The 27,545-nt window shown below is 35.9% G+C and overlaps 1 protein-coding gene across 3 annotated transcripts in view; it reads right to left on the bottom strand.

Moving 5' to 3' along the window:
• Positions 1–688: 688 nt before the first annotated feature.
• Positions 689–27,545, bottom strand: part of LOC124289657 — a 27,600-nt gene continuing 743 nt past the window's right edge. The window contains exons 2-5 of one of the 3 annotated variants that reach the window (XM_046726264.1): positions 21,959–21,972; positions 2,448–2,690; positions 1,503–1,628; positions 689–816 (exon numbers count right to left, since the gene is read on the bottom strand). In XM_046726264.1, the coding sequence (XP_046582220.1) occupies positions 743–816; positions 1,503–1,628; positions 2,448–2,598 (351 nt within the window). In that variant the 5' untranslated portion in view covers positions 2,599–2,690; positions 21,959–21,972 and the 3' untranslated portion in view covers positions 689–742. Of the gene's footprint in view, positions 817–1,502; positions 1,629–2,447; positions 2,691–21,958; positions 21,973–24,452; positions 24,490–27,545 lie in introns of those variants that run through there. The other 2 variants (XM_046726262.1, XM_046726263.1) reach the window with 2 other exon arrangements.

Raw genomic sequence — 27,545 nt, forward strand, 5'->3', positions numbered from 1 at the left:
CACGCAGCCCAGACAGTGAATGGGACTTCTCCCAGGAAACGCTGCCTAGTCGAACCCACCAAGAACTTTCCGGAGAATATGAAGGCTCCCCAACACTGCAGCCTTCTGCATTACCCAGAGTGTCAGAAGGGCTGTGCTCCCGGTGGAGAACCCGGGCACTCTCCTGATCTGCGCCAAGAGATCAGGAGGTACCAAACCTAGGGCACCGAGAACAATGGGGAGCCTGACGACAGTGTACTTGGGATGCAAGCGAGACATTTCAAAGGCGAGGTCATTATTATTATTATTATTATTATTATTATTATTTATTATTATTATTATTATACACACACTAACATGAAATCAAAACCAAAATCAAAACACTATTTGGTCTGTTTAAGGCTGTTATGTGAAATTGCCGAAAATGATAATTCCCTAATTCAGCGAAGTAATTGCTTCAATGTCTGTAATAATCAACTATATAACAACTGGGAATGGAACTAGAGTGAGTGAGTGAGTTTGCCGGCCTCGGCGTAAACGTCATTCTAAAAGGACGAAGATGGTTGTTTCTGAGGGTATACGGCCTCGTGTTGGCTGAAAACAACCATCTTGGATTTTTTAATGAGATTTGCATACGGGGCCATACGGTGTCAGTACGTATGTTCTCTGATGGGTCACTGCAGCTATGAGGAATTATAAGAGACATATATGACAGTCTGGCTACTTTATTTCCAATTGGTTATTTTCTATGATCGATTTTGTGTCATCTGTCACAGGAATCGGTCTTCAAGCTGTTGCCATTGCCTCCTCCGCGACGTTCCAGGTGTTGGGATGATTCTGGAATATAAAATGGAAACTGACATCATTGCTCTTCTCAACATCCTCATCATCCAAATTCACAATCATCAGTCATCAGTCATCAGACATCAGCACTTTTCCAGTCAATCACAAACACCAACAATCAGCACACACAATTCATTCAGTCTCTTACTGCACCCATCAGTTATGCATCGTCAAATAACTGACATCATTTGCTTCAACTCCATGTGCTTGTTACTCAAATTGGACCTCCAAGGGCAGGTCAGTTAAATAATACTTTTAGTAATAAGATGTGATCTGAGTTCAAGGCCGGAGACTTGGTTAATCCTCTGTATTCTTACCCCGTGAATACCTGTCACTGGGGAGTCTGGCCAGATTCTAATATTTACAGGCCAGTGTCATTAAATACTACAATGTTTCTGAGTGCAACGTTGAACAACAAACGTATGTACCCAGGTATTTCAGTGTAACATATTGGGGGAGGGAGTGTGGTCTTGTGCCGATTTTAGCAATGGGCTTACAAAGCGGTGAGGGTGGGGGTTGGGGGTGTAATCCGGTTCTTAGCCGTTACGGGAAAAAACTAAAATCACAAGGTTACCCAAATGCCCTCATATGCTATAGTTTCTACCATTGATAAGTGTACATTTTATCGAATAAAACAGGCATTGTTGTAAGGTATATAAGTAAGTATAGTAGAGTACTACCTGTGGGTGGGCCGGGACAATGTCGAGGGTCGGGATCTGGTTCCGGGGAACTGTCTGAGTCCGTCTTTTCTGATATTGGTGTGAGGGATCGTGGATCTGCTTGTCCTTTGCCATCAAGATTCGGAACTATAGCGGAAGAAGGAATGTACATAAGTAGCATATGTCTGAATGAGTGGATGAATTATGGTCAAGTCAATATGTGGGGAAACGAACCAGACACTTAGTCATGACGAACGAACGCTTTCACCACTAGACAGTTTGCAACAGAATCACTTTTGAAATTAACCAATAACACTAATTGTTATCTTTAAGTCATTACCAACTGCATTTGCTAAAATGCTGATAATTACTAAAGGGAAAGGGTGATTATCCTTCTTTAAATTTCACAGCTGAGTTATGAATACACATGGAATACAGGTGTGCATTGATTAATAAAATCAAGATAACAGCATAGGCAGGATCGTATAATAGACTCTCCTTCCAACAGAGATTTCTTCATGTTGCCGCCATTAATTACATGACGGAGGTCAATATGGCTGCATGCAATCATAGTGTCCCGAAGCTGAATTCATTTTATTGAAAATGATTATAGGAGACAAAACATAATGTTGTGTGGCGAACGTCCCATCACTCTGAAACTCATATCAACATATGGTTCAAATTGTGGTTGTCCTCGAGTGGTTGTTAAGAATGTCCTATGGTTTACAAATAAATATTTCATTTACTGGCATCAACAGATATGTTTGTGCTTGAGGACATATTTTTTCTGAGCCATCTCTGTGCAGAGTTTCTTTTAAAACTGAATATATAGATAATTGAGAAAGAAATACAAAATAGAAATCGTCGGAATTACCAATAGTCACTTTAAATGTCAGGCTACAGAGGCACCAATGTTCCGATTTGGGCACATTTATATTTTTCTGTTCTTCAGAAATAGAACTATACCTGCTAAATACATGGTCCTAAATGTTTGGTACATAAAATCTCCATTATTTCCCAAGATGCCAACAAAGTCTTCCTTTTTCATCGCAATCAACTGAGTCCCAGTCACTGTTTCAAAGGCTTGACTAATCACATGACGGTCCTGGTCCGCCATGCTGTTCGCCGTCGCGACGGAGTCCACCCATCCTGCAACTTCAGTGCTTGTCCAATGTTCCGGGTGGAGAAATGTCCAGCGCAGTGCGGGATCTGGTAAGGAAATGTAAAATTCTAACGTCTAATGATTTCATTTTAATTCTTCCTAGTCTTAAAAGTCCTGGCAATCATGAAGTATTGTTAATTACAGATTTGATAACATTTATATTCGACGAATTTCATGAAATTAATAATTGAAAAAGCTACGTGTTTTCTCTCATTCTTGTCTGATCTGATTATGATATATCTTTTCATGCTTATTGTTACATACATCTTCTTGGAATTGCAGTATTTAGGTACCAACAGGCCTTCGGTGAATATTTATCAATTTAGTCTCTTCAAAAACGTAGACGAGATAACCATAGATGATGATGCCAATTTCAATAAATTAAGAACATAAAACTCGGAAGATAGCGCAATATTTTACAATAAAATACATCTAGAGGCAAAAATATTAATTCTGCCCCAGGTTTGAAAAATAGAACAGCTCCTGAAATAGTTGAATTAAGTATATATTTCTTTGGATATTGGTGATATTCTTCTCAAACCGGTTTCTTCCGGGAAGAAATGGTAAACAGGTCTAAGAACGACAAAATATGAAAAGAGAAGGAATCCATAAGAACGTAGGAATGGCAGACGAATAACGCTCCTTAGCTGTTTTGGAAACCTTTCTCTTCCATTAACAACGTTATTCAGACAAATTGAAAGTTCAAGTTTGATTTGGAAGGGGTATAGTTCCAGTGAGTACATGTTTACCTCATATCGCATTTCGAAAATATTGAAAATAAGTTTGCATGTACATTTCGGAAAATGATCCATTTGATTCTACCGACGTCGTCTTTTGGGCAAAAACTTTTAAAATACAACGTTTCTAGCAAGTGCTTCAACCTTAATGCCCATTTATCTTAATGATAGAATGCAAAACTTAATTACTATTTATTGATATAATTACTGTTTGAATCAAATGAGAAGGATTCACAAAGATTCATTTCAGACCTATCGTAAAGCCTTTACGATTAATATTGACATTTCCAAGACTAAGGTAATGAATTCTGGATTATCCAAAAGGAATTACAAGGTCAAGTACACTGTGGAAAACGTGGATAACAATAAAAACCTTGACATTATCCTGCAGACAAGTTTAGAGAGAATGTCAGCCACAAATGTTTGAGGCATTAATTAGACCGGTTCTTCTTTCATGTTGGACATTGTAAATCGTCCAGTTCAACTGCACCTAACGTTACTAAGAAAAGAGTACCGAAAATGTTAGTATATATGGTAACCTTGGTGCAGTCGGAACATCGCATCTGGCAAATCAATTTAGAAAAATAATTGTTTGGGGTTACACATTTGTATATCTTAATGTCTAAATTACTTTTCAATTATTACATAATGGGAGCTTGTTAACAAAACAGGATGACCTTATCTTCAGCCAACACGAGTCAAACACCTCGTGCCATCACTATATATGTCATGATGATTCATAAACACATGCTCATGAGATAGTCGGATAGCAGAGATTTCATAAAGATGTGGAAAGGGTTTTGTCGATGAAATTTCCATGTTGATACCACAAAAGTTTAAATGTAAAGGTTGTATCAAAATATCTTTATGGATAAACAAGCAACTTGCTTGCTTGATTTCTCCAAGTTACAAATATTCAAAAAATTCATGCATGAAATTTCCACATTACAATGGTGTTAATATTGAAACAACTTAAATAATTGAAATAAGAACGTTTTGCTACGTTTGCTCAAGTTCAGCAATCACATTTGCCTGATTGCAACAGGCCGATTTTTCGCGTATGTTCAATATGGCTTATGTTTCTAATGTTAAACTTTATCTACAGTTAATGCAAATAATTATTTCAGAATTACATAATCCTTCTAGACACAGAATAAAAAAATGAATCAATTAAGTAGAATACATATGTTTATTAAACCATGCAGACTAGAAACACACATGCAAAATTGTATCCGTGTGTATTACACATATCACAGATACGACTTCATTTGCATATCAGTGTTATAGTTTAGTTATTGGTAATTAATAGTTCATTACACAAATCTTAATATTAAATGATAGTAAATTGGAATTGCCTGACAAACATATCCTCATTTATTTCTCTTTTTAATAGACGGGTGAGAGTCTTATTTAGAAGAGAAAACATTTATTATACTTAGTGATTGCTCATTTCAATAACACAAAATGTATGTAGAATCACCAAGAAAACGATACAAATGCAGTTATTTTTCTACATAGTTTCTGTCAAGCTCACGCAATTTGGTTTTGCTATGTTCCAATCTCGCGATCCCTATTTTGTTTGACCTTTTATCTTGGTACCCTCAAAAAACGCAAAACCTACAATAAATGCATGAAAAACTTCAGGAAACAAAATATGCAAGAAATATTTTGTGTGTTTGTGATTGATAGAAGTCCTCTAGAATCACACTTAGATATTAGAGTTCATAAAAAAAAGCAATTGGAAATTACAATCGCTTGTTAAAGTGACTCCCCCCTTCATGTTCACTGAAAGAGCTTGTTTTGGAGACACTACCCAACCCCTTTCAGATGACGTAATCATAAGGACATAAATTTAACTTATTCTAATGTTTTCACTTATTCATACATGATGCCAAGGGTTCAAACTAAACACTGAATGGTCACACAAGTGTCAGCTCACAATATATTGTATACAGTGCCAGCTTGAATATCTGGACACAATGTTTTAGGAAGATTGAAATTGGGGTGTCCTTAAAATAGCCCTCGACTAAATATAAATTAAGCAATCCAAATCTTTGACTGTTGATTATGGCGGGAAATCATCCAATACCATACTAAACATATTTTATATGATATACTCTGAGGGCATACCATTAGCCAAGAGGTACCAAATGACAGAACGTTTTTCATGTTCTGCAGTTTTGTAAGAAATATTACACCCAATGTGTTGTGATGACTAATATCTCGTTAACCGCATTGCCCACATATGTGAAATTTTGGATATGACTTTGCTAAAGATGCCTTCAAAATAAAATGGAAGCTTTTCAAACATAAGACATCGTGAAACAGTTATTGTACATATTCTTTGATCAACCCACGTATGTATGTATGTCTGTCTGTCTGTCTGTCTGTCTGTCTGTCTGTCTGTCTGTCTGTCTGTCTGTATGTATGTATGTATGTACGTACGTACGTACGTATGTATGTAAATGTTAAAAAAGGAAATTGCATCAGACATCGGGATGTCTACTTATAACTTTTGGAATGTGTGTTCACAGCTTATCATAGACATCAATATGAAACAGATCCGGTAAATTACACAATCCAGAAAAAAGGTGAGCAGAACTAATGCCAAGGTAAATTTGCAAATGTTTTCTGACTTCAGCTGGTGTGGAACATTCTATGTGCATAGTTCGCTATGGACCAAATGCTTCATGTTTGAAAATAACTAAATACGAAATAGAAAACCCCGCGTGTTTGAACAATCTATGAAATGCACATAGAACAGTTACTACTTTTCATCTTTTATACTAATGTCAAAGGTCTGTCTACCTCATATCGCATTTCGAAAATATTGAAAATAAGTTTGCATGTACATTTCGGAAAATTATTCATTTGATTCTGCCGATGTTGTCTTTTTGGCAAAACTTTTAAAATACAACGTTTCTAGCAAGTGCTTCAACCTTAATGCCACGCGTATTATTTAATAACGTATTTCTTGTATTGGAAATCTAACAAACTTCTTCCCCTGTAAATCTGCTGTAAGGCAAAGGAGATATAATCGACTCTTGTGAGTGTGTTGAGTTAAAACTGAGTAAATGTAATGATAGAATGCAAAACTTAATTACTATTTATTGATATACTTAGTGTTTGAATCAAATGAGAAGGATTCACAAAATTGGTTACATTCATTTCAGACCTATTGTAAAGCCTTTAGGATTAATATTGACATTTCAAGACTCAGATAATGAATTCTGGATTATCCAAAAGGAATTACAAGGTCAAGTACACTGTGGAAAACGTGGATAACTATATATACCTTGCCATTATCCTGCAGACACGTTTAGAGAGAATGTCAACCATAAATGTTTGACGCATTAATTAGACCGGTTCTTCTTTCATGATGGACATTGTAAATCGTCCAGTTCAACTGCACCTAACGTTACTAAGAAAAGAGTACTGAAAATGTTAGTATACATGGTAACCTTGGTGCAGTCGGAACATCGCATCTGGCAAATCAGATTAAAAAAAATAATTGTTTTGGATTACACATTTGTATATCTTAATGTCTAAAATACTTTTTAATTATTACATAATGGGAGCTTGTTAACAAGAAAGGATGACCTTATCTTCAGCCAACACGAGTCAAACACCTCGTGCCATCACTATATATGTCATGATGATTCATAAACACATGCTCATGAGATAGTCGGATAGCAGAGATTTCATAAAGATGTGGAAAGGGTTTTGTCGATAAAATTTCCATGTTGATACCACAAAAGTTTAAATGTAAAGGTTGTATCAAAATATCTTTATGGATAAACAAGCAACTTGCTTGCTTGATTTCTCCAAGTTACAAATATTCAAAAAATCCATGCATGCAATTTCCAAATTACAATGGTGTAAATATTGAAACAATTTAAATAATTGAAATAAGAACGTTTTGCTACGTTTGCTTAAGTTCAGCAATCACATTTGCCTGATTGCAACAGGCCGATGGTTCGTGTATGTTCAATATGGCTTATGTTTCTAATGTTAAACTTTATCTACAGTTAATGCAAATAATTATTTCAGAATTACATAATCCTTCTAGACACAGAATAAAAAAAATGAATCAATTAAGTAGAATACATATGTTTATTAAACCATGCAGACTAGAAACACACATGCAAAATTGTATCCGTGTGTATTACACATATCACAGATACGACTTCATTTGCATATCAGTGTTATAGTTTAGTTATTGGTAATTAATAGTTCATTACACAAATCTTAATATTAAATGATAGTAAATTGGAATTGCCTGACAAACATATCCTCATTTATTTCTCTTTTTAATAGACGGGTGAGAGTCTTATTTAGAAGAGAAAACATTTATTATACTTAGTGATTGCTCATTTCAATAACACAAAATGTATGTAGAATCACCAAGAAAACGATACAAATGCAGTTATTTTTCTACATAGTTTCTGTCAAGCTCACGCAATTTGGTTTTGCTATGTTCCAATCTCGCGATCCCTATTTTGTTTGACCTTTTATCTTGGTACCCTCAAAAAACGCAAAACCTACAATAAATGCATGAAAACTTCAGGAAACAAAATATGCAAGAAATATTTTGTGTGTTTGTGATTGATAGAAGTCCTCTAGAATCACACTTAGATATAAGAGTTCATAAAAAAAAGCAATTGGAAATTACAATCGCTTGTTAAAGTGACTCCCCCCTTCATGTTCACTGAAAGAGCTTGTTTTGGAGACACTACCCAACCCCTTTCAGATGACGTAATCATAAGGACATAAATTTAACTTATTCTAATGTTTTCACTTATTCATACATGATGCCAAGGGTTCAAACTAAACACTGAATGGTCACACAAGTGTCAGCTCACAATATATTGTATACAGTGCCAGCTTGAATATCTGGACACAATGTTTTAGGAAGATTGAAATTGGGGTGTCCTTAAAATAGCCCTCGACTAAATATAAATTAAGCAATCCAAATCTTTGACTGTTGATTATGGCGGGAAATCATCCAATACCATACTAAACATATTTTATATGATATACTCTGAGGGCATACCATTAGCCAAGAGGTACCAAATGACAGAACGTTTTTCATGTTCTGCAGTTTTGTAAGAAATATTACACCCAATGTGTTGTGATGACTAATATCTCGTTAACCGCATTGCCCACATATGTGAAATTTTGATATGACTTTGCTAAAGATGCCTTCAAAATAAAATGGAAGCTTTTCAAACATAAGACATCGTGAAACAGTTATTGTACATATTCTTTGATCAACCCACGTATGTATGTATGTCTGTCTGTCTGTCTGTCTGTCTGTCTGTCTGTCTGTCTGTCTGTCTGTATGTATGTATGTATGTATGTACGTACGTACGTACGTATGTATGTAAATGTTAAAAAAGGAAATTGCATCAGACATCGGGATGTCTACTTATAACTTTTGGAATGTGTGTTCACAGCTTATCATAGACATCAATATGAAACAGATCCGGTAAATTACACAATCCAGAAAAAAGGTGAGCAGAACTAATGCCAAGGTAAATTTGCAAATGTTTTCTGACTTCAGCTGGTGTGGAACATTCTATGTGCATAGTTCGCTATGGACCAAATGCTTCATGTTTGAAAATAACTAAATACGAAATAGAAAACCCCGCGTGTTTGAACAATCTATGAAATGCACATAGAACAGTTACTACTTTTCATCTTTTATACTAATGTCAAAGGTCTGTCTACCTCATATCGCATTTCGAAAATATTGAAAATAAGTTTGCATGTACATTTCGGAAAATTATTCATTTGATTCTGCCGATGTTGTCTTTTGGCAAAACTTTTAAAATACAACGTTTCTAGCAAGTGCTTCAACCTTAATGCCACGCGTATTATTTAATAACGTATTTCTTGTATTGGAAATCTAACAAACTTCTTCCCTGTAAATCTGCTGTAAGGCAAAGGAGATATAATCGACTCTTGTGAGTGTGTTGAGTTAAAACTGAGTAAATGTAATGATAGAATGCAAAACTTAATTACTATTTATTGATATACTTAGTGTTTGAATCAAATGAGAAGGATTCACAAAATTGGTTACATTCATTTCAGACCTATTGTAAAGCCTTTAGGATTAATATTGACATTTCAAGACTCAGATAATGAATTCTGGATTATCCAAAAGGAATTACAAGGTCAAGTACACTGTGGAAAACGTGGATAACTATATATACCTTGCCATTATCCTGCAGACACGTTTAGAGAGAATGTCAACCATAAATGTTTGACGCATTAATTAGACCGGTTCTTCTTTCATGATGGACATTGTAAATCGTCCAGTTCAACTGCACCTAACGTTACTAAGAAAAGAGTACTGAAAATGTTAGTATACATGGTAACCTTGGTGCAGTCGGAACATCGCATCTGGCAAATCAGATTAAAAAAATAATTGTTTTGGATTACACATTTGTATATCTTAATGTCTAAAATACTTTTTAATTATTACATAATGGGAGCTTGTTAACAAGAAAGGATGACCTTATCTTCAGCCAACACGAGTCAAACACCTCGTGCCATCACTATATATGTCATGATGATTCATAAACACATGCTCATGAGATAGTCGGATAGCAGAGATTTCATAAAGATGTGGAAAGGGTTTTGTCGATAAAATTTCCATGTTGATACCACAAAAGTTTAAATGTAAAGGTTGTATCAAAATATCTTTATGGATAAACAAGCAACTTGCTTTGCTTGATTTCTCCAAGTTACAAATATTCAAAAATCCATGCATGCAATTTCCAAATTACAATGGTGTAAATATTGAAACAATTTAAATAATTGAAATAAGAACGTTTTGCTACGTTTGCTTAAGTTCAGCAATCACATTTGCCTGATTGCAACAGGCCGATGGTTCGTGTATGTTCAATATGGCTTATGTTTCTAATGTTAAACTTTATCTACAGTTAATGCAAATAATTATTTCAGAATTACATAATCCTTCTAGACACAGAATAAAAAAATGAATCAATTAAGTAGAATACATATGTTTATTAAACCATGCAGACTAGAAACACACATGCAAAATTGTATCCGTGTGTATTACACATATCACAGATACGACTTCATTTGCATATCAGTGTTATAGTTTAGTTATTGGTAATTAATAGTTCATTACACAAATCTTAATATTAAATGATAGTAAATTGGAATTGCCTGACAAACATATCCTCATTTATTTCTCTTTTTTAATAGACGGGTGAGAGTCTTATTTAGAAGAGAAAACATTTATTATACTTAGTGATTGCTCATTTCAATAACACAAAATGTATGTAGAATCACCAAGAAAACGATACAAATGCAGTTATTTTTCTACATAGTTTCTGTCAAGCTCACGCAATTTGGTTTTGCTATGTTCCAATCTCGCGATCCCTATTTTGTTTGACCTTTTATCTTGGTACCCTCAAAAAACGCAAAACCTACAATAAATGCATGAAAAACTTCAGGAAACAAAATATGCAAGAAATATTTTGTGTGTTTGTGATTGATAGAAGTCCTCTAGAATCACACTTAGATATAAGAGTTCATAAAAAAGCAATTGGAAATTACAATCGCTTGTTAAAGTGACTCCCCCCTTCATGTTCACTGAAAGAGCTTGTTTTGGAGACACTACCCAACCCCTTTCAGATGACGTAATCATAAGGACATAAATTTAACTTATTCTAATGTTTTCACTTATTCATACATGATGCCAAGGGTTCAAACTAAACACTGAATGGTCACACAAGTGTCAGCTCACAATATATTGTATACAGTGCCAGCTTGAATATCTGGACACAATGTTTTAGGAAGATTGAAATTGGGGTGTCCTTAAAAATAGCCCTCGACTAAATATAAATTAAGCAATCCAAATCTTTGACTGTTGATTATGGCGGGAAATCATCCAATACCATACTAAACATATTTTATATGATATACTCTGAGGGCATACCATTAGCCAAGAGGTACCAAATGACAGAACGTTTTTCATGTTCTGCAGTTTTGTAAGAAATATTACACCCAATGTGTTGTGATGACTAATATCTCGTTAACCGCATTGCCCACATATGTGAAATTTTGGATATGACTTTGCTAAAGATGCCTTCAAAATAAAATGGAAGCTTTTCAAACATAAGACATCGTGAAACAGTTATTGTACATATTCTTTGATCAACCCACGTATGTATGTATGTCTGTCTGTCTGTCTGTCTGTCTGTCTGTCTGTCTGTCTGTCTGTATGTATGTATGTATGTACGTACGTACGTACGTATGTATGTAAATGTTAAAAAAGGAAATTGCATCAGACATCGGGATGTCTACTTATAACTTTTGGAATGTGTGTTCACAGCTTATCATAGACATCAATATGAAACAGATCCGGTAAATTACACAATCCAGAAAAAAGGTGAGCAGAACTAATGCCAAGGTAAATTTGCAAATGTTTTCTGACTTCAGCTGGTGTGGAACATTCTATGTGCATAGTTCGCTATGGACCAAATGCTTCATGTTTGAAAATAACTAAATACGAAATAGAAAACCCCGCGTGTTTGAACAATCTATGAAATGCACATAGAACAGTTACTACTTTTCATCTTTTATACTAATGTCAAAGGTCTGTCTACCTCATATCGCATTTCGAAAATATTGAAAATAAGTTTGCATGTACATTTCGGAAAATTATTCATTTGATTCTGCCGATGTTGTCTTTTGGCAAAAACTTTTAAAATACAACGTTTCTAGCAAGTGCTTCAACCTTAATGCCACGCGTATTATTTAATAACGTATTTCTTGTATTGGAAATCTAACAAACTTCTTCCCCTGTAAATCTGCTGTAAGGCAAAGGAGATATAATCGACTCTTGTGAGTGTGTTGAGTTAAAACTGAGTAAATGTAATGATAGAATGCAAAACTTAATTACTATTTATTGATATACTTAGTGTTTGAATCAAATGAGAAGGATTCACAAAATTGGTTACATTCATTTCAGACCTATTGTAAAGCCTTTAGGATTAATATTGACATTTCAAGACTCAGATAATGAATTCTGGATTATCCAAAAGGAATTACAAGGTCAAGTACACTGTGGAAAACGTGGATAACTATATATACCTTGCCATTATCCTGCAGACACGTTTAGAGAGAATGTCAACCATAAATGTTTGACGCATTAATTAGACCGGTTCTTCTTTCATGATGGACATTGTAAATCGTCCAGTTCAACTGCACCTAACGTTACTAAGAAAAGAGTACTGAAAATGTTAGTATACATGGTAACCTTGGTGCAGTCGGAACATCGCATCTGGCAAATCAGATTAAAAAAATAATTGTTTTGGATTACACATTTGTATATCTTAATGTCTAAAATACTTTTTAATTATTACATAATGGGAGCTTGTTAACAAGAAAGGATGACCTTATCTTCAGCCAACACGAGTCAAACACCTCGTGCCATCACTATATATGTCATGATGATTCATAAACACATGCTCATGAGATAGTCGGATAGCAGAGATTTCATAAAGATGTGGAAAGGGTTTTGTCGATAAAATTTCCATGTTGATACCACAAAAGTTTAAATGTAAAGGTTGTATCAAAATATCTTTATGGATAAACAAGCAACTTGCTTGCTTGATTTCTCCAAGTTACAAATATTCAAAAAATCCATGCATGCAATTTCCAAATTACAATGGTGTAAATATTGAAACAATTTAAATAATTGAAATAAGAACGTTTTGCTACGTTTGCTTAAGTTCAGCAATCACATTTGCCTGATTGCAACAGGCCGATGGTTCGTGTATGTTCAATATGGCTTATGTTTCTAATGTTAAACTTTATCTACAGTTAATGCAAATAATTATTTCAGAATTACATAATCCTTCTAGACACAGAATAAAAAAATGAATCAATTAAGTAGAATACATATGTTTATTAAACCATGCAGACTAGAAACACACATGCAAAATTGTATCCGTGTGTATTACACATATCACAGATACGACTTCATTTGCATATCAGTGTTATAGTTTAGTTATTGGTAATTAATAGTTCATTACACAAATCTTAATATTAAATGATAGTAAATTGGAATTGCCTGACAAACATATCCTCATTTATTTCTCTTTTTAATAGACGGGTGAGAGTCTTATTTAGAAGAGAAAACATTTATTATACTTAGTGATTGCTCATTTCAATAACACAAAATGTATGTAGAATCACCAAGAAAACGATACAAATGCAGTTATTTTTCTACATAGTTTCTGTCAAGCTCACGCAATTTGGTTTTGCTATGTTCCAATCTCGCGATCCCTATTTTGTTTGACCTTTTATCTTGGTACCCTCAAAAAACGCAAAACCTACAATAAATGCATGAAAAACTTCAGGAAACAAAATATGCAAGAAATATTTTGTGTGTTTGTGATTGATAGAAGTCCTCTAGAATCACACTTAGATATAAGAGTTCATAAAAAAAAGCAATTGGAAATTACAATCGCTTGTTAAAGTGACTCCCCCCTTCATGTTCACTGAAAGAGCTTGTTTTGGAGACACTACCCAACCCCTTTCAGATGACGTAATCATAAGGACATAAATTTAACTTATTCTAATGTTTTCACTTATTCATACATGATGCCAAGGGTTCAAACTAAACACTGAATGGTCACACAAGTGTCAGCTCACAATATATTGTATACAGTGCCAGCTTGAATATCTGGACACAATGTTTTAGGAAGATTGAAATTGGGGTGTCCTTAAAAATAGCCCTCGACTAAATATAAATTAAGCAATCCAAATCTTTGACTGTTGATTATGGCGGGAAATCATCCAATACCATACTAAACATATTTTATATGATATACTCTGAGGGCATACCATTAGCCAAGAGGTACCAAATGACAGAACGTTTTTCATGTTCTGCAGTTTTGTAAGAAATATTACACCCAATGTGTTGTGATGACTAATATCTCGTTAACCGCATTGCCCACATATGTGAAATTTTGGATATGACTTTGCTAAAGATGCCTTCAAAATAAAATGGAAGCTTTTCAAACATAAGACATCGTGAAACAGTTATTGTACATATTCTTTGATCAACCCACGTATGTATGTATGTCTGTCTGTCTGTCTGTCTGTCTGTCTGTCTGTCTGTATGTATGTATGTATGTACGTACGTACGTACGTACGTATGTATGTATGTAAATGTTAAAAAGGAAATTGCATCAGACATCGGGATGTCTACTTATAACTTTTGGAATGTGTGTTCACAGCTTATCATAGACATCAATATGAAACAGATCCGGTAAATTACACAATCCAGAAAAAAGGTGAGCAGAACTAATGCCAAGGTAAATTTGCAAATGTTTTCTGACTTCAGCTGGTGTGGAACATTCTATGTGCATAGTTCGCTATGGACCAAATGCTTCATGTTTGAAAATAACTAAATACGAAATAGAAAACCCCGCGTGTTTGAACAATCTATGAAATGCACATAGAACAGTTACTACTTTTCATCTTTTATACTAATGTCAAAGGTCTGTCTACCTCATATCGCATTTCGAAAATATTGAAAATAAGTTTGCATGTACATTTCGGAAAATTATTCATTTGATTCTGCCGATGTTGTCTTTTTGGCAAAAACTTTTAAAATACAACGTTTCTAGCAAGTGCTTCAACCTTAATGCCACGCGTATTATTTAATAACGTATTTCTTGTATTGGAAATCTAACAAACTTCTTCCCCTGTAAATCTGCTGTAGGGCAAAGGAGATATAATCGACTCTTGTGAGTGTGTTGAGTTAAAACTGAGTAAATGTAATGATAGAATGCAAAACTTAATTACTATTTATTGATATACTTAGTGTTTGAATCAAATGAGAAGGATTCACAAAATTGGTTACATTCATTTCAGACCTATTGTAAAGCCTTTAGGATTAATATTGACATTTCAAGACTCAGATAATGAATTCTGGATTATCCAAAAGGAATTACAAGGTCAAGTACACTGTGGAAAACGTGGATAACTATATATACCTTGCCATTATCCTGCAGACACGTTTAGAGAGAATGTCAACCATAAATGTTTGACGCATTAATTAGACCGGTTCTTCTTTCATGATGGACATTGTAAATCGTCCAGTTCAACTGCACCTAACGTTACTAAGAAAAGAGTACTGAAAATGTTAGTATACATGGTAACCTTGGTGCAGTCGGAACATCGCATCTGGCAAATCAGATTAAAAAAAATAATTGTTTTGGATTACACATTTGTATATCTTAATGTCTAAAATACTTTTTTAATTATTACATAATGGGAGCTTGTTAACAAGAAAGGATGACCTTATCTTCAGCCAACACGAGTCAAACACCTCGTGCCATCACTATATATGTCATGATGATTCATAAACACATGCTCATGAGATAGTCGGATAGCAGAGATTTCATAAAGATGTGGAAAGGGTTTTGTCGATAAAATTTCCATGTTGATACCACAAAAGTTTAAATGTAAAGGTTGTATCAAAATATCTTTATGGATAAACAAGCAACTTGCTTGCTTGATTTCTCCAAGTTACAAATATTCAAAAAATCCATGCATGCAATTTCCAAATTACAATGGTGTAAATATTGAAACAATTTAAATAATTGAAATAAGAACGTTTTGCTACGTTTGCTCAAGTTCAGCAATCACATTTGCCTGATTGCAACAGGCCGATGGTTCGTGTATGTTCAATATGGCTTATGTTTCTAATGTTAAACTTTATCTACAGTTAATGCAAATAATTATTTCAGAATTACATAATCCTTCTAGACACAGAATATGAAAAATGAATCAATTAAGTAGAATACATATATTTATTAAACCATTCAGACTAGAAACACACATGCAAAATTGTATCCGTGTGTATTACACATATCACAGATACGACTTCATTTGCATATCAGTGTTATAGTTTAGTTATTGGTAATTAATAGTTCATTACACAAATCTTAATATTAAATGATAGTAAATTGGAATTGCCTGACAAACATATCCTCATTTATTTCTCTTTTTAATAGACGGGTGAGAGTATTATTTCGAAGAGAAAACATTTGTTATACTTAGTGATTGCTCATTTCAATAACACAAAATGTATGTAGAATCACCAAGAAAACGATACAAATGCAGTTATTTTTCTACATAGTTTCTGTCAAGCTCAAGCAATTTGGTTTTGCTATGTTCCAGTCTCACGATCCCCATTTTGTTTGACCTTTTATCTTGGTACCCTCAAAAAACGCAAAACCTACAATAAATGCATGAAAGACTTCAGGAAACAAAATATGCAAGAAATATTTTGTGTGTTTGAGATTGATATAAGTCCTCTAGAATCACACTTAGATGTTAAAGTTCATAAAAAAGCAGTTTGAAATTACAATCGCTTGTTAAAGTGACTCCCCCCTTCATGTTCACTGAAAGAGCTTGTTTTGGAGACACTACCCATCCCCTTGACGTAGATGACGTAATCATAAGGACATAAATTTAACTTATTCTAATGTTTTCACTTATTCATACATGATGCCAAGGTCTCAAACTAAACACTGAATGGTCACACAAGTGTCAGCTTTCAATATATTGTATACAGTGCCAGCTTGAATATCTGGACACAATGTTTTAGGAAGATTGAAATGGGGTGTCCTTAAAGAACAGCCCTCGACTAAATATAAATTAAGCAATCCAGATCTTTGACTGTTGATTATGGCGGGAAATCATCCGATACCATACTAAACATATTTTATATGATATACTCGGAGGGCATACCATTATCCAAGAGGTACCAAATGACTGACTCGAAACGTTTTTGGGGTACAATAAAACCTTTATCAGGTCGTAAACTGCGCCCAAACCCCATAGATATTGGAGACTGGGTGGATTATTTCTCTACCCTCTACGGTAGTCAAGATAATTTAGAATGTATTAATGACGATATACATGATATAGAAGATCCCCCAGATTCTATAAGAGAAATCACTGAAGATATTCTGGATTCCCCCTTAACAAGATTGGAGATCATTTGCAGTCTCGAGGCGCTAAAGAACAACAAATCTCCAGGACTTGATGAAATATTGAGTGAATATCTTAAACATTCCTCCCATGTAATCGTTCCATACCTCGAGATAATATTCAAAAGTATGTACCAAAAGGGTAAATTCCCAGAGACCTGGTCTACAGGAATATTAATTCCTTTTCATAAGAAAGGTGACACTTCTATCCCCGACAACTACAGACCAATAAGCCTCCTGAGTATCCTCAGCAAAGTCTTCACGTACATCCTGAATCAGCGATTAGTGTGCTGGGCTGATGTGTTGAGTAAAATTTCTGAGTGTCAATCAGGTTTTCGAAAAGGTTATTCAGTGGTTGACAATTGTTTTGTTCTGAATTCTATTATCGAGCGTTTTCTTTCCCGCAAAGGTGGTAAATTCTATGTAGCTTTTGTTGATTTCTCGAAAGCTTTCGATTCTGTTCAAAGACATTTTCTTTGGAAGTTATTATATAATCACGGTCTGAGTCGTAAAATGGGTAAAATGTTAGAGTCTATTTATTATAGTGTAAAATCTTGTGTTCGCTCAAATAGTAGTTTATCTCGTGTATTTGATTGCCCAATGGGAGTCAGACAAGGGTGTATGCTCAGCCCCTTTTTGTTTCAGTTTTATATAAATGAATTAGTTAATGTAATTGAAAGTGAATGTCGGTTTGGTGTCCAGCTACATCCAGATGTTACTCATATTTTCCTTCTTTTATTTGCGGATGACCTTATTTTGTTTGGGAACAGCGTGAGAAGTCTGCAGTTTAAACTAAATATTCTTAATAGGTACTGTTCAGAATGGAAATTGTCAGTCAACATGCATAAAACTAAAATTGTAGTTTTTAAGAAAGGAGGTGGTTTATCTCGGTTTGAAAAATGAATTTATAATGGTAGTGTTGTTGAAGTTGTTTCAGGATATTGTTATCTCGGATTGTATTTTAGTAATAGGTTACAGTGGTCGAAAGCGTTTGACAATATTTCTATTGAAGCCAGAAAAATGTTGTCATTACTTCCTAGTAGTATACATTCCTTGAAACCACACTCGCCTCATCTGTACTTCAAATTATTCGATACAAAGATAACACCAATTCTCCTCTATGGGGCTGAAATTTGGGGGCTTAATAATATGGAAGAACTGGAAAAAGTACATTTATATGCCTGCAAGCGTTTTCTAAACGTTAAGTTATCAACGTCCAATAATGGAGTTTTAGCCGAGTGTGGTAGATATCCTGTCCAACTATCTGCTGTTTTAAAATGTATTAAATATTGGTTAAATCTTATTAACATGCCTGGATGCCGTTTGCCTCGAAAATGTTACAATATGATGCGTATGTATGATGAGCAAGGCTATGAGAACAGAGTTACCAAAGTTAGAAATATCATATTTAAATTAGGTTTTCGTGATGTTTGGGTATCACACACTTACGGAGATAAGTACGGAGTTTTTGTTATAATGTTTTTTCAACGACTGAAAGATAATTTTCGGCAAGTTTGCCATAGTGATTTATCTGAGAGCCCCAAAATGTTTACGTATTGTAATTTTAAATTAACGATTTCTTGTGAAACATATTTTAACGCATATTACTGTATCCAAATATAGATCTTGTTTATCACCATTTAGGTTAAGTTCCCATAGTTTAGAAATTGAAAGAGGCCGTTACTATAACATTCCCCGGGAACAAAGAACATGCAAAATGTGTAACTTAAACGTAATTGAAAATGAATATCACTTCTTACTTATCTGTCCAGCCTACATTGAATTAAGACGTAAATATCTTTTGTCGCAATTCTATGTTTTCCCCAATATACTAAAATTCAATTCGTTGTTATCATCCAAAAGTGAAAACATTTTCTTGATTACTGCTAAATATCTGTTTTATGCATTCGTAAAAAGGAAATCAATTTTGTCATAATAAGATTGTATATATTATACATGCTTTCATTGTTATCATTTTATTTCATGTCTGCACCGATGATGTCTTTTTGTACTCATAGGCCCGTGGCCTAATAGTATCAGAAATAAAGATTTGAATTTGAATTTGACAGATCGTTTTTCATTTTCTGCAGTTTTGTAAGAAATATTACACCCAATGTGTTGTGATGACTAATATCTCGTTAACCATATTACCCACATAAGTGAAATTTTGGATATGACTTTGCTAAAGATGCCTTCAAAATAAAATGGAAGCTTTTCAAACATTGAACATCGTGAAACAGTTAGTGTACGTACTTTTTGATCGACCCACGTCTGTCTGTCTCTGTGTGTGTGTGTGTGTGTGTGTCTGTGTCTGTGTCTGTGTCTGTGTCTGTGTGTGCGCGTGCGCGCGCGCGCGCGCGCGTGTGTGTGTGTTAGGGCTTCCACGGGTACTCGAGTACTCGAGGACGAGTCGGGTCTAGCTGGACTCGAGTCCATTTTCAAGGACTCGAGGACTCGAAAAGGGAAGATAACTCGGATTATTTGACGTTGACAGACTGTCTGCCATGTGCTAAGCATGAGTGTCCGTTAATGTCTAATATTAAGATAAGATATAACTTTATTATCCCGGAGGAAATTCTTATACATCCAAACTGTCTAAAATGAATATATACACAGTTCACAAAAATATACACAATAATTACATGCTCAAATCGAATGCATTTATAAATAAAACTGACATGATATAATTCAATTAACCACATAGGTAAAGAGGCTGAATAATTCTAGTTCTAATCACATGATGGTGATTAAAAATATTTGTTGCATTCACGAATACTTGATTGTATGAAAGACTGTCTAGCTCTGTTTGTTTTGAGGGAAGGTAATCGTCAGCAGCGTCCAGAAGGAAGTAGTTCAAAATGGTGAGATCAAATATATCAACTATCAAATCTAATTTTAGCTCCCTTTTTGACAATCTGGCGCTCATAGATAAAGGGAGTATACTCGAAAGACACTCCAGAAATTTTGCAAGCAGTATTAACAATTTTGAAAAGTTTGTTTTTGTTGCGATGAGACAGATCCCCATACCAACATAGAAAATTGTAGGTCAACACACTTTGAATAAAGGTTTGATAAAAAACTGTCATTACGGTTTTGTCAATGCCTTGACGATAATAATGTTCAGAATCAGAAATTAGGCCAGTAACAGTGGCATCATCTCCAAATTTCACAGTGAACAGGTCATTATTGACAAGTAACAGTCATTGGTATACAAAACGAAGAGTACGGATGAAGGAACACAGCCATGTGGATCTCCAGTAGAGGTTGAGAGCAAAGAAGATTGATAGCCATTGACACTGACATACTGAGTTCTATGTACCCTGAATTCTTTAACCCATCTGATAATGTTTTTATTAACACCTAGATTAAATAGTTTACTCCTCACACGGTGTGGCTGTATGGTATTAGTTGCTACAAGTCTGTAGATGAGAGTAAATATGATACATCGATTGAGTTTTCACTTTTTAATATGATTAGGTAACTATGTTGACAATTGATAGACATGGAGAAAGATTAAAAATCAAATTTTATGGGCATATCTTGATCTGGATAGTGAAAAGAGCAAAATAACCAAATGCCGCCTGTGTGGTATCTCACTGCGTTTTGCAGGAAGTACAAGAAGTACGAAGAACAAAAACGTTTGTCAAGTAAACATCCAAATACTGATTCTGACCAATAGGAAATGTTAGTCACATGACGATATGAAGTCGGAAAGAAGTAAGTGTTCACTTGTGTGATCGGAACACATGTCATGCCGGTTACGCTATCGTTTGCTTGAAAGGTATGAATTTCGAGTACTCGGGTCCGAGTCGAGTCTCACCCCTCGAGTACTCGAGTCCAAAAAAATGGACTCGTTGAAGCCCTAGTGTGTGTGTGTGTATGTATGTATGTATGTAAATGTCAAAAAAGGAAACTGCATCAGACATCAGGATGTCTACTTATAACTTTTGGAAAGTGTGTTCACTCCTTATCATAGACATAAATATGAAACAGATCCGGTAAATTACACAATCCAGGAAGAAGGTGAGCAGAGCTAATGTCAAGGTAAATTTGCAAAATGTTTTCTGACTTCAGCTGGTGTGGAACATTCTATGTGCATAGTTCGCTATGGACCAAATGCTTCATGTTTGTTTGAAAATAACTAAATACGAAATAGAAAACCCCGCGTGTTTTAACAATCTATGAAATGCACATAGAACCCCTAACGTTCATCTTTTATACTAATGTCAAATATCTGTCAAAATAATTTTAAAATGGACAGTTGGGATTAATGGACACCAAATAATTGTTCTCGGCTATGCTTATTTTCAAACGTTAATATTTGTTGAAACACACATATGTTAGTCTTGTTATTCAAAATCACAGTTTACAAATTGTGTGCTAATGTTGGTCAAGCCGTAGATAATTAGGTGATTGGCAAAAATACCTTGAGATGTATCGTGGTCACGTATAACACATATTGCGAAATGATCCAGAGCAAATACCACGGTTCCAAATTAATGCAAATCAGTCGGAAGAACAATCACCTACCTGTGTAACAATAGCTGAAAGTTTAACAAGAAGATTATATTTTAGTAAAGTACGAAGAAAGGTTAGAAATGTTAGAACATATATGAAATTATATCTACAACAATCATAATTATAAGTGTAATATAACGCTTCCCGTTGTTAGAAAGAAATATACTTAACATGCTTCGTAACATTTTCTTGCAAATCTCCATCCGCCATCCTATTGGTATTGCCTATATTGTTGTACTAGTGCATAGTTCTTTTCTGTTCTTAAATTTTATGGTGTACCTTCTTGCACAATAAACCTTCAAATGACACCCATTTTATTCTAAACACAAATAAGATAAAAGTATATCTATTTCTTGGCCACGGTCATTTGTATTTCAGCTCAGAAAATGTCAAAACTTTAGATGTAATCGAAAACAGGGACACTCTCATAAATATACAAGTAACAATATATTGTTTCCATTGGAAGTATTTGACAATGGTGGTATTGATATAAAAGAGTTATATTCTATATTGTTTATTAATTACCAAAACGGTTCGTAATGAAGCCACGGTTATTTGTTAATCGGTATTGTTGAATTACACATCAATTTCTATAATAAATTGGAATGATTTATGATATAAACTTTATAATGCCGTCCCATTTTCAGCATAACAATTTCAGTATAAATAATTTTGTTTTGCGAAGGTATATGAATATAAAATCATTGTTAATATCTATAATGTACTTAGCATTTCGTGTTCATATAATGTATTTTGCCTACAGGTTTCGTGTATCGGAAGGACAATCCGTCATTGTTATGGTGCATAAAGCCCATGTACGCACAATCTTATACTCGAATTAGTTGTACACAACACGAGTAACGAAATCCACCTATATCCGACACAGCACAAAGGATACATAATAACCTGCTTGACGGAGGGGGTGGCACGCTGAACTCGAACACGCTATTTGAACTGATGTACTACCTTGAACCCCATTTAGTAATTACATTGCAAACTGCAATTGACCTGTATACATGTGCAATCCATGTGTCACCAATGAATGTCTATTCAAATATCGATATGCATCTCCCTGTATGTTAAAGCACATACGCAAAAATATACTAGATTTATGCATTACAACATCCATGTAAAACGTATGAAAACCAATCATAGTTGACAAAGGCTTTGGCACATTGGTATCTATTCTTGATCAAATAAATTTCCTTTGGGCTACCATATCTGTGTAAGAATTATTATTAAAACACTGATAGTTGATAAATGCTTTGGCATTTTGTGGTCAAGTCCTGATAATATGAATAACCTCAGGAGAATTAACGAGAGACAAATAACAGATAATGAACCAACAAATCTTTATGAATGAATGAATGAATGAATGAATGAATGAATGAATGAATAATATAGAGAAGTCCAAATACTGCACCTTAATATTTTTATAGAATTCCCTTACACTAGTTGTCGAAACATACTTTGACATGATGGGATTAAGTTTCATAAAATAAATAAATAAATAAATAAATAAATAAATAAATAAATAAATAAATAAATAAATAAATAAATAAATAAATAAATAAATAAATAAATAAATAAATAAATAAATAAATAAATATTATAATGAAAGCATTTGATAGCTTTTGTAATTTCAACGTGCTCATAACATTTTTACCATTATACGTAACATCATCGTAGTGCTTCACATGTAGAAAGTGAATATCATTTGCTCATGGCATGTAAAATCTAAGGAGAAAAGGTTTCCTCCACATTTGTTGCACCCTGTCTGTCTACCTGTCTGTCTGTCAGTCTGTGTATGTGTGTTTGCGATCATGCATGTATATTTCTGAAGGTGATTACTGTCGTCAATCACATCATATACAAGTTAACTCATAGTAGGTAGGTATTGACTATCATCGATGTAATTATTCAACTTATGGTAAGTATTTGCTTAATGCGCATACCAGATAGCAGTCAAAGGCCATATAGCATGAATATAATTCTCAAGCCGTGACATGTGCACAGACAAAGGCTAAACCTAGTCACTTCTTTATGCCTCGTGCACATTATATTTTGCGCGACTGAACCTTGAATGGGTAGTTACGGCCACATGAACGGAGAAAACAGGTCTCCCTGACTAAACTGTGAGGATGAATGACACGCTAATGTGTTCCCACTGCGTACAAGGCAACATGTAAATAACGAAGATTATTTGAGTGCACACCAAATTAAAGTCACTCAGTATCATGCCCTGTTAGGGTGTAAATCAGTAGAATAACGGATAGAACATTAAAGCGAATAATTGTTACTTAAATCTGCACAGCTTTCGGTGCGTCCCCCCTGCCATGTGCGTTTGCGTCCGATATGAGAGGGTGTTCTTAATATGAAGCTATCAGTAGGGCTGTCTTTGAGTGCAGTATGCTGTAGCGTACCTACACCTAGATAGACCTACACCTGCTGCAAGGCGTTCAGGTATAGTTCCTGAAATAATAATACAGAGAAAACGAGGTATTACCTAGACGTACTGTGTCCGCCATTGTTGAAATTTGGTTGCCAGTCACGTGATGAGCGTTCGGGGTTAAAGGTTGGTAAAATTTGTAAACAAACGGTTGTGTGTTTATGGGCAACATTTCCGGGAAACTTGATGTATCAGGGAATGTTATCAGGCAAACATTGCAGCTGAAGTCAATGATGCTTTGTGATGAGTGGCGATTGATTATAATCGTGAACATTTTTATGGCGATGATGGAGGTGGCGTGGAGGAACGGTGAGCTAGGGTTTGGAGAGAGGATAATGGTGGAGGTTGATCAAAGATAGCAGTGTTAGAGATAGAGTGGTAGAGATGAGGAAGAGGTGATAGTGGTAGACATGGGGGTAGTTGTGATATATGTGGAGTGCAGGGGTAGTGGAAGGGTGGGTGTGGTAGTGGCAGATGGGATAGAGGTGATAGTGGTAGACATGACGGTAGTTGTGATATATGTGGAGTGGAGGGGATAGTGGTAGTGGTAGGGTGGGTGTGGCAGTGGTAGAGATGGATAGAGGTGATAGTGGTAGACATGACGGTAGTGGTGATGTATGTGGAGTGGAGGGGATAGTGGTAGTGGTAGAGTGGGTGTGGCAGTGGTAGAGATGGGATAAAGGTGAACAGTGGTAGACATGACGGTAGTTATGATTGAGTAGAGGAGGTAGTGGTAGAAGTAGGGTTGACATGATAATTATATCGGTGGAGTGAGTGTGGTCATGGTAGAAATGGGATAGAGGTGATAGAGGTAGACATTGGGGAAGTTGTGATTTAGGTGGAGAGGAAGAGGTAGTGGCCATGCTAGTGGGGTATGTATGACATCGGCGGAGTGGGTGTGGCAGGGGTAGAGATTAGATAGAGATGATAGTGATAGACATCTGATAGTTGTGAAGTGGAGGTGGTAGCGGTAGAAGTGGGTTGGACATGATAATTATGTCGGAGGAGTAAGTATCATGAAAGTATGTCTTTAATTTGTGTGGTCGTGGCAGAAATGGGATAGAGGTGATAGAGCTGGACATAGGGGAAGTTGTGATATATGTGGAGTGGAGGGGTAGTGGTATTGTGGGTGTGACAGTGATAGAGATAAGATAGAGGTGATAGTGGTAGACATGAGGAAGTGATATATGGGGAGTGGGTGTGGTAGTGGTAGGGTGCGTGTGGCAGTGGTAGAGATAACATAGAGGTGATAGTGGTAGACATGAGGAAGTGATATATGGGGAGTGGGTGTTGTAGTGGTAGGGTTGGTGTGGCAGTGGTAGAGATGAGATAGAGGTGATAGTGGTAGACATGGGGCAAGTGATATATGGGGAGTGGGTGTGGCAGTGGTAGAGATGATGTAGTGGTAGACATGAGTGGGAAGTGATATATGTGGAGTGGGTGTGGTAGTAGTCGTGGACATGAGAAGGATATGCGTGTGGCAGTGGTAGTGGGATAACATAGAGGTGATAGTGGTAGACATGAGGAAGTGATATATGGGGAGTGGGTGTTGTAGTGGTAGGGTTGGTGTGGAAGTGGTAGAGATGAGATAGAGGTGATAGTGGTAGACATGGGGCAAGTGATATATGGGGAGTGGGTGTGGCAGTGGTAGAGATGATGTAGAGGTGGCAGTCGTAGACATGAGGGAAGTGATATATGGGGAGTGGGTGTGGTAGTGGTATTGTGGGTGTGACAGTGATAGAGAGGAGGTAGAGGTGGTAGTCGTAGACATGAGGGAAGTGATATATGGGGAGTTGGTGTTGTAGTGGTAGGGTGGGTGTGGAAGTGGTAGAGATGAGATAGAGGTGATAGTGGTAGACATGAGGGAAGTGATATATGTGGAGTGGGTGTGGTAGTGGTAGGGTGGGTGTGGCAGTGGTAGAGATGAGGTAGAGATGGTAATGGTTGACATGAGAGTATGCTGTAGTTGTAATATATATGGGGGTTGGTGTGGTACGGGTAGAGGCAGGGTGGCTATGGAATAGGTAGAGATAAGATAGAGGTGATAGTGGTAGACATGAGGCAAGTGATATATGGGGAGTGGGTGTGGTAGTGGTAGGGTGGGTGTGGCAGTGGTAGAGATGAGATAGAGGTGATAGTGGTAGACATGAGGGAAGTGATATATGGGGAGTGGGTGTTGTAGTGGTAGGGTGGGTGTGGCAGTGGTAGAGATGGGATAGAGGTGATAGTGGTAGACATGAGGAAGTGATATATGGGGAGTTGGTGTTGTAGTGGTAGGGTGGGTGTGGAAGTGGTAGAGATGAGATAGAGGTGATAGTGGTAGACATGAGGCAAGTGATATATGGGGAGTGGGTGTTGTAGTGGTAGGGTGGATGTGGAAGTGGTAGAGATGGGATAGAGGTGATAGAGGTAGACATGACGGTAGTTGTGATATATGGGGAGTGGATGGGGTCCTTGTAGAGATGGGGTGGGTATGGTAGTAGTAGAGATGGTATGGGTGTTGAAGTGGTGGAACTGGGATGGAGGTAGAGGTGATATTCTTTTGCTGGTGGTAGTTGTAGGTTTTCAAGTGTTGGAGCCAGCGGGGGTCTCAGCGGTAGTCGGGTAGGGAGTTGGATGGAGGCGTCGGTTAGGAAAGGAAAGGAGCGTCGTGTAGTACTGGTATTAGTCTCGTTACTGGTATATTTAAGGGTAGTGTTTCCAGCTGAAGGTGTAGTCATTGTACTGGTAAAAGCAGGGCTAATAGCAGGAGTTACTGTCACAACCTCATCACTAGTATTACATCACCATTCAACAGTACTGGGTCATGCAATCGACAACACACAAACAAGTAGCAGTGTTGAATTGTAGTCCATGTTTACACAGTTGGCAATCAGCACTTTACGTCCCTTGTCATTTGTATACAAATACACATGGGTATCCAGCTATATGACCTACATATCAAGCATGAGTAAACACTCGTAAATATAATGGATACACTTGTCACAGCTTGCGTTTTGCCTGTCTGTCCGTCCGTCCGTCCGTGTTTTCCTTTGTGTGTGTAAGTAAGTTCGTGTGTGTATGTATGTGTGGTTGGAAAGATGGGGCTGGATAGATTTGTGTGCGTGCGTGCGTGTGTGTGTGTGTGAGAGAGAGAGAGAGAGAGAGAGA

The sequence above is a fragment of the Haliotis rubra genome, unplaced genomic scaffold, assembly GCF_003918875.1.
Source record: "Haliotis rubra isolate DU_JTF1 unplaced genomic scaffold, ASM391887v1 Scf446, whole genome shotgun sequence".
In the NCBI taxonomy this organism is placed as follows: domain Eukaryota; kingdom Metazoa; phylum Mollusca; class Gastropoda; order Lepetellida; family Haliotidae; genus Haliotis; species Haliotis rubra.